The following is an 8,191-nucleotide window of genomic DNA, read 5'->3' as shown; positions in this document are numbered from 1 at the left end:
CTACCTCCATCCAGTTTGCTGTCCTAATCCCTTCTGATAGAAAAGTTCTAGAGGTACTTCAGGGTGGATGCCATGCTATGAGTATAAAAATTGATTTGTCTCCAGAACAGGACAATAGGGCCATCATGAGAAAAAGTTCATGTCCTAAAGTCTATGATCTTTGTTTCTAGGAGGCAAACCTGGTTAAAAAGACATCTTCAAACTTTTCCGTGCTGTCAAGTTTAATGAAATTCCTCCTTCTAATATCAACTTCATTTGAGGAAGCTGTTGTCAAAAAGGCTACTAGGAGATACTGAGGGGAACACGTTAAATCATTGCAAGAAAATGGTTCTAACTTCAGTAAGGCAAATTTAAGAGAATAAAACTGAAATATCTTAAATGTACCAAGATGTCACACAAGGGAAACAAATGGAAATATGGAAATGCTGGGAGCAAAGGCACATTGGCATGATTAAGAAAAATACAATTGAAAGCATCTAATGTGTGTTTTTTTAAACACTCTGCCTTGTTCTAAGTGGATTTGGCAGTGAGTTATTTCCTGGGCAAGTGTAGAGGGGAGCTCTCTTATGAAACTAGTTAAGTGCAGACCACATGCTTTTACAGTCTTTGGAGCTGGGAGTAGAGCTGGCATCTGCTTTAGAAAACCAGGAGAGAAAGGCACTTCCACCCCCACTTGGAGGTGATTGAAGGAAGCACTAACAGTGGGCTGAGAAAGATTTTAGATTTCCTGTAACACTTAGACAAATGGAAGTAAATAAACCATTAAATGGCAGAGAAAAATAACCATCCCAAGAAGGCAAAAGGAAACCCCTAGTCGCTCTTAAAACTGCAGCCTTTTTCCTAGAACTTGTCTCAGAAAGTTTGTCTCTGATGTTTGCTTTGGAATTGTAGCCACAGGGGACGTTTGGGGCCAGAACTGACCTGTCCAGTGAGCATTAATTGCCCTGATGGTATGGTAAACCAACACCTTTTCAGGGTTTTTTTAGAGCATTATTTCAACTAAACTCGCATTCTCATCTCAACGGACTTACTTGGCAGAAAGAAGCCTAGATGTTGTGAGAAGAGAGAAGGTGGGAGAAGAGCTCAGAAGGAGTAGAAAAAGACACATAGAAGAGACACTGGGTAGTTTACTACAATGGTACTGACTATACCAGTACCATTGAATGCTCTACTTACTAAAAAATCTGGATTATAATGTTCTGAAGTTGGGAATGAGAGAAGTCAAGCTGTTCCACATCAAATCAGGTATAATAGTTATTCTTAACTTTTTTTGTTTACATACATCGTTGAGAATATGATGATAAGGGAACTCTATGTCCAGAAAAAATGTACATATTACTTACACACAGAATCCTCTTCTATAAGAACTAGTCGTAATACTCAAGATAGAATCCAGTTAGTTACAACACACAAATATATAATCCTGTTCACTTGACCATCATAGACTTACTTGCATCTAACCTAGTTTCATTCTAGAGTTTAAGCCTCTCTCCACTTTTTCTGTCCTCTTAGCTTAAGACAAGATCATTACAGAACTCCTTGTATAAAATTTTCATACGTGCTTGCAAAGGGCTATGAAATTTTATCATGATCACTCTTGAAGTTGAAACTTCTCTAATCTTTTCTTACAGATTGTTCGTTACAGAGAGTGCTTTCAATATCCAGTTTCAATATCTAGTTCTTCCTTCTGCATTAGTCACTCAGCTATACGATTACATTTTCTGAGCCTCCCTTGCAGCTCTGTGTGGCCATGTGACTAAGCTTTAAACCAATGATATGTAAGCACTCTACTATGTGGATCTTCTGAAAAATCTCCCTTCTCCTCCTTCAGCCTACTGTCTGGAATGAAGTCACAATAGCTGGAGACCAATAGCCATCCTGGGCCATGAGTTTGAGATGTGATGGAGAAGACTGTCTGTTGACTCCCCTATTAGAAGATAAATTTCATGAGAACAGGGACCTTGTTTTTCTTGGTCAAAGCAACATTCTCTGAACCTGAAAAGTGTGGCCTGTGGTAAGGGCTCGGGTATTGAACAGCTACTGAATGAATACGATGAATGAATGAAGGAGCTTACTCCAGATCCATGTAAAACACTAATCATAAAGTTCTCCCAGGGAATGTTCAGCCATCAGTAGGCATATGCAAGGTGTCAGATTCTATCACAGAATCAAACTCTTGCTTAATTCAAACCACATTACTTCTCTTTGCTTCCTTTTGCTCTCCCAGACTTGCCACTGTCATAAAAGGATACAGTTTTTTCTTACTGCTCTCCAATGTTCTCTTAAAACAAAATATTTTCAAATCTATTTTCATAACGATGCTTCCTAGTATTTTTTTCTGCTTAGCAAGTTAAAAATTCTTTAATTTTCAAGGTCACACCTACCTATTTTTGTATGCGTCTGCTGTTAAATGCAGGCACTATTTTGAAACGATCTTAGGCGTTGTCTCAAGTCTACAAGAATCATCCAAAATGGTATCTAATGACATTCCTAGGACTTCAGACAATATTATTATTGTCATGGAATGTAGTCACTAGGTCCTAAGGATTTAACAAGATGTTGTTTACTGAAACTGAACTTCATTGAATCCTTTCCCATTCCACCGTGGTTTCCCGCATTTCAATCTGTTGCCTGTTTTTGTCCCCAAACCTTACTTACATCTTTTAAACAACTAAATTAAATATTAATCATCCTTGCTTCCCTGATATTCGAGGTGACCTTTTCCTCCTGGTATCCTTTTAATAAAGAAGAGTATTCCCTGTGGTCTTTTTTTGGTCTCTTATGTGATTAAAGCGTTTGTAAAGTTCCCACTTTTTGCAATTACATGTCATTTTCTTCTTAATTTTTTAAACTCTTCCCCCCAAAGTTGTTGCTATGTCTTTTAACTATTTGGAGGAACAAATAGTTCACATCTTCCACTTTTGTGACATACCTATTTATACCTGAGCTCCTTGGTTTTTGCTCAAATTTCTTTTCAATTTATCCAACTTTGAGGGAAGATACTGTTTCTTTTTTTGTTAGGTATATTGAGCTTTTCTGATGTGTAAACTTCTCTACACATTATCCTCTCTTTCCCAGTGTAGCTTTCCAAACAGAAGCCTATTATAATAGAGAAAAGTAGGGGTCGTCAGATGAGCTCTTCCTAAACCTGTCCTCTATCAGAAATGTCTCAGTTCTGACAGACCCAGAATGGAGGTCTGTCACCCAGGTCCTCTCTCCTTGCTTTTCTCTCAGTCCAAAGCTAATCTATGCCTGCCCTGGAATGCATCCAGTTCTGCCTTCTTGGGGACCTCGCTCTGTCAATTCTGCCGTCTCCTCTAACCTCAAACTCCTTTTTTCTCTATCAGCTCTCACCCTTTAACATATAAATATACTCACATTTTTTTTCCATCTTAAAAAAAAAAAGCATTCTTAACTGTATATCTCCTTCTAATGACTACCACAGCTCTCTTCTCAACCAAATGTTTGGGAAGAGAATCCTTGTCTCCATTTTCTCACCTCCTATTCATTTCTCCTTTTTTTTTAGAGGGGATCACATAAAGTTCTTTATTACAGACCTACAAAAAATGAGGGAATTATGTATATTACTCTCACTTGTTTGCGTTTCGTTTTTCCTTCTTCTTTTTTTTTATTTTTTTACAAAAAAGCAGCAGGAAAGAAAAATGCAGGAGGCAGATGAGCCAGGCACTGGGGTTCAGATCACAAGGGAGCAGGGAGACCAAGCTGTTACTGCAGGCTGGCCCCAGGACTCTGTCCCAGCATCCTGGGAGCACGGCGACAAGCCCTAGAGGGAGCAGAGAGTGGGTGGGGAGACGGCTGTCCCAGCTTGGAGGTGGCACCGCTCCTTGGGCGGCCACCCTGGCGGTCAGCCAGGTTGGGAGCACTTGAGGCTCCTGTGTTTGTTTGGAGGCCTGGTCTCCAAAGCACGGACCCACAGGGGCCAGGCAGAGGGAGGAGGTGGAAAGGGCCAGGACAGAAGGGCTGTGGGTTCTATCTGGGTCCCCGGGGACCACGGGGCCCAGGTGGGCGGGGGCAGTCAGGACGTTTCCCTGCTTGTCAGACAATCAGCTTCTTCAGGAAGGCCTCCAGCTGGTCCTCATCCTTGATGCCCACAAACTTGTCCACCACATTCCCATTCTTTTTTTTTTGCGGTACGCCGCCCTCTCACTGCTGTGGCCTCTCCCGTTGCGGAGCACAGGCTCCGGACGCGCAGGCTCAGCAGCCATGGCTCACGGGCCCAGCTGCTCCGCGGAATGTGGGATCTTCCCGGACCGGGGCACGAACCCGTGTCCCCTGCATCGGCAGGCGGACTCTCAACCACTGCGCCACCAGGGAAGCCCCACATCCCCATTCTTGATGGCCGGCACGGTGGGCACAGCTGACACCTCATACTCCATGGCGAGTTCTGTGTGGTCATCAGTATCCGGCTTGGCCATCACCACCTTTCCATGCTGCTTGGCCACCACCTTCTCTAACCTTGGCCCCAGGATCTTGCAGGTACTACACCACTGTGCATGGAAATCCACAACCACTGGTGTCTCATTGTTGACAACTCAGTCTTGAAAGTCTGGTCCATCCTGGATGTTAAAGGTCGTTGTACAGACTCTGGTGGTGTATATTGACTGGGCTTGGCTGGGTGTTACTGTCAGGTTATTAGGACTGTGGGGTCTGCAGGGCCCTGGAGGCAAGGGGCACCCACTGACTCTGAGAGGGCTTCCTGCAGATTATGGAGGCCAGGAACCTCCTCAGGAGAAGTTGCTGAGCCATCTCCCTGCAGCGAGAGCAGAGGGATGCACAGCACGGCCCTCCCCACTGGTCAAGGGCACTTCTGTTCCCTATTCATTTCTTTACTCACTGCCTGCCATCCAGCTTGCACACATCCCCAGCCACCCATTTGCGACAGCCAATGGTATTTGTAGCTTTCCTGCCCCACGGACAACACTGGACAATTACGAATGGAGCATCTACTGGCCAGGTACTGTGCCAGGTGCTCTGCTCCAGAAATGAGAAGCAGATGTGATCCCTACCCTCATGGGACTCACGTGATCAGTCATTCCTGATTAATACTCAGGTCCCTTGATTGCCACTGCTCACTTTGGCAGGTTTACTTAAATGCCACTTAAATCTCCCTATTTTCGAAGACCCCTTCTTTCCTTCCCTTCCTTCTCTTCCTTCCTTCTTGCTTTCCTTCCTTTCTTCCTTTCCTTATTATACATGTCTTCTCAAGGCAATCACTTCTATACCTACAGCTTCAATTACTTTGTGTATACTCTAATGACAACACAATTTTAAATGTTGTTTTCATTTACCAGTTTTATTTTACATAGGATGCCTCATTTACTAAAACCATAGATTCCAAGTTGCTCCATGAAAAATGTGATATTCTTAGCTGTCAACATTAGGGAATTTCCCCAATCACATTTTTTAATTGATTTAATGTGTTATTTTTGAAAACATAAGTTGGGATATCACAAAATGGACTTAGCCTGCAGAGGTTTACTTTCAACCAGAGAGCTCCATTTCCATGCTCCACTTAACAGAACCTAAAATGATCTTCCTTCCCAAACCTCTTCCTTTTCCTGCACTATCTAAGAAAAAGTAACCACACTCTACGTAGTTCCCTAAGCCAGAATCGTAGCAGCCATTTTTGCTTCTCTTTTCCCCTTCTCGCTCCGTATCGAGCCACTAAGCCCTTCTATTCTACCTCCCAAATGACCTCAGATCCTTTCCCTCCACTCCAATCTCTGCCACTGCCTTTAGTTTGAACCCTCACTCCTCTCTTAGATGAATATAAAGTCTCTTATTGGGTCTTGTTGCTTCCATCAGTCCTACTTACTGTCGAGTGACCTCACTACAAACCACCTGATAGTGACTCCTTAACTTCACAACATTCAATGGCTCTCATGTTTCTGGGAAAAAAACCAAGCTCTTCACCCCAGCATCTACTTGGGGTTAATAGACCTAGGTTTGAATTTCAGGTTTAAGTACTTTGCAGCAGTGTGACCTCAGACAATTGGGCTTTCTAAGCCTTTGTCTTCTCACCGTGCCTGAGGGCAGGACTATTTCCCACAGACGGTAGGCATGTAGGCCTGGCATGTAGGAGGGACTAATCAACGTTGAATGGAGGGAAAGTATTTTAAAATCCACATCAAAAAATTGTTCCTCCTTAAAAAAAGAAAATCCTGATACACTATGCCACTTCCAACCAAATTTGACTTCTACCTTTATTTTCTGATAATCACAATAAGGTGCCTTTGGGGATCCACACAATCAGGGATCAAATCCTGGCCACACCCCTGATCAATCGTGTGCCCTTGGGAACGTTACTCAGTTTCTGTAAAATCTGTAAAATGAAGGTTTCTGAGGATTTTGTTCCCGAGGATTAAATGAGTACCTCACTTGGAACGGGGTCGGGCGCATAGTGTTTGCCAAACGTTAACTATCGTTATAATCTTCATCAAATCAAGACCGTGGTACTCCACTTTGTGACTCTCAAGTTTGTATGAGAAAATCGTGCTTTAATGCGTTGTTGTTGGCTAAAGTAGGGAAACCTGGAAACTCCTGCCGTGGAAGAGAGAAACGGGCGAGAAAAGCGAATTGCTGAATCCCAGCGTCTCAGAGGTGGGAGGGAGGAGTTCGGTACCTAATTTACCGATGAGGAAGTGGAGGGGTGACGTGTCCTCGAGTCTCATTCAAGACACAGCCACAGCTCTTTATTGAGAGTAGGACCAGGGCCCCGGTGGTTGCTATGGTTAAACTGCAGGCGGAAACTAACACTCTTTGGAAGGCAAGACAGGAGGAGCATTCAGTTACAAAAAACGGTCAAAAATTGGGGTGTAACTAAGTTCGTTGAGCAATACATCAAATGAGTCAATTGTCGACCCGGTGAAACCGAGTTGCTAACTGAACTGGCATTTTACGAGCAGGGGCTTTCTACAGAGCCCACTCACTGACTCAGGACGTCTTCGATTAACAAACTCCCGCGGCACTTCCCGCAGGATCGGAAAGCTCGGAGCGCGAGAGATGAATGGAAACCGGAGTCCGGGGCGCGCCGCTCGGGGGGCGGAGCAGCCGCGGGAGGGGGCGGGGCATTGTGAGTCACATGCCTGCGCGCTGAGGAGGGCGCGTGGAGGGAACTCTGGTCGTGATTGGTCCGTCGTAACCAGGTGACCGAAGGACACGTTCCGGTAGGCAAGGGCCGGCCAGGCTAGCTACTTTCAGTCGGGAGGCGGCGGCGGAAGGAGGAGGAGCTCCGGCTGCGCTCTCTCCCGGCAGTGGCTGTGCGTCTCAGCGCTTGTCTGGTCCCCACCCCTTTTAAATAAGCCGGTCTGGTCGCCGCCCTCACAGACTAGTTGGCTGCGGGGAGGCGGGGGCGGCGGGGGTGCGGCCGGGGCCGGAGCCCTGCCCGGGGCCCGGCGGCTGGGCGGACGGGCGAGCGGCGGGCGAGGTCGCGCCTGCATGCGTGGCGCAGCCCCGGCATAGCCCGGGGCTGCCAGTGCCCGCCGCGCCATTGTTGGGGGAGGGGGCGGCTGCTGAGCGCGGCGGAGTCGGGGGGCGAGCGGAGGCGGAGGCGGCGAGGAGTGGAGGCGCCCCATGGGGAACTCGCTGTCTTGTTGCGTGTCCCCCAATGCCAGCCCCAAGTTGGGCCGGCGCACGGGGTCAGCGGAGCCGGACTACGAGTCTGAGGTCTACGAGGCGGCGGCCGGGGACGCGGTGGCAGTAGCTCCGGCGCCGGCTGCCGTGGAACCCGCCGAGTTGGATTTCGGAGGTGGCGAAGGCCACCACCTGCAGCACATCAGCGACCGGGAGATGCCCGAAGGTAAGAAGCGGCGGGCGCGCCTCGCTCCTCGCGGGGTCGGCGCCGTCTGCTCTCGGGCTTACCTCTGGCCTCCGCCGCCCCCAGGGTCCCCCGGGAGGGAGCCGCCGCCTAGGGCTCCTTCTTGCCCGGAGTTGGCTCTCCCAGGGCTGGGCACCGGGGACGAAGGCTGGCTCTGCCTGGCGTCCCCACCCCTTATTCTTTACCCGTCGCGTCCGGCCAGTCTCCTTTCCTCTTCCCTACCCGAATGCCCAATTCTTTCCCCCGTTCCCATTTCCCAGCCCGGCCTGAGACCCTCCAGTCCGCGGCCCTTCCTGTTCGTGATTCTATTTAACATCTCGTGGGACTTAGCAAAGACTTTCTGGTGTATTCTCT

The 8,191-nt window shown here is 47.3% G+C and overlaps 1 protein-coding gene and 1 pseudogene across 4 annotated transcripts in view; one reads left to right on the top strand and one right to left on the bottom strand.

Moving 5' to 3' along the window:
• Positions 1 to 3,891: 3,891 nt before the first annotated feature.
• LOC111172042 (thioredoxin, mitochondrial-like) lies at positions 3,892 to 5,221 on the bottom strand (annotated as a pseudogene).
• A 2,218-nt stretch (positions 5,222 to 7,439) lies between these two features.
• Positions 7,440 to 8,191, top strand: part of CCNYL1 (cyclin Y like 1) — a 43,411-nt gene continuing 42,659 nt past the window's right edge. The window contains exon 1 of one of the 4 annotated variants that reach the window (XM_089916444.1): positions 7,440 to 7,819. In XM_089916444.1, coding sequence (XP_089772570.1) covers positions 7,594 to 7,819 — 226 coding nt within the window. In that variant the 5' untranslated portion in view covers positions 7,440 to 7,593. The remainder of the gene's footprint in view (positions 7,820 to 8,191) is intronic. The other 3 variants (XM_030760389.2, XR_016394022.1, XM_022567529.2) reach the window with 3 other exon arrangements.

Source organism: Delphinapterus leucas, chromosome 8, assembly GCF_059928025.1.
Source record: "Delphinapterus leucas isolate spDelLeu-1000000601 "Yukka" chromosome 8, BTC_Dleu_Yukka2, whole genome shotgun sequence".
In the NCBI taxonomy this organism is placed as follows: domain Eukaryota; kingdom Metazoa; phylum Chordata; class Mammalia; order Artiodactyla; family Monodontidae; genus Delphinapterus; species Delphinapterus leucas.
Note: the sequence above shows the minus strand (reverse complement) of the source record. Positions and strands in the feature narration are given on the sequence as shown.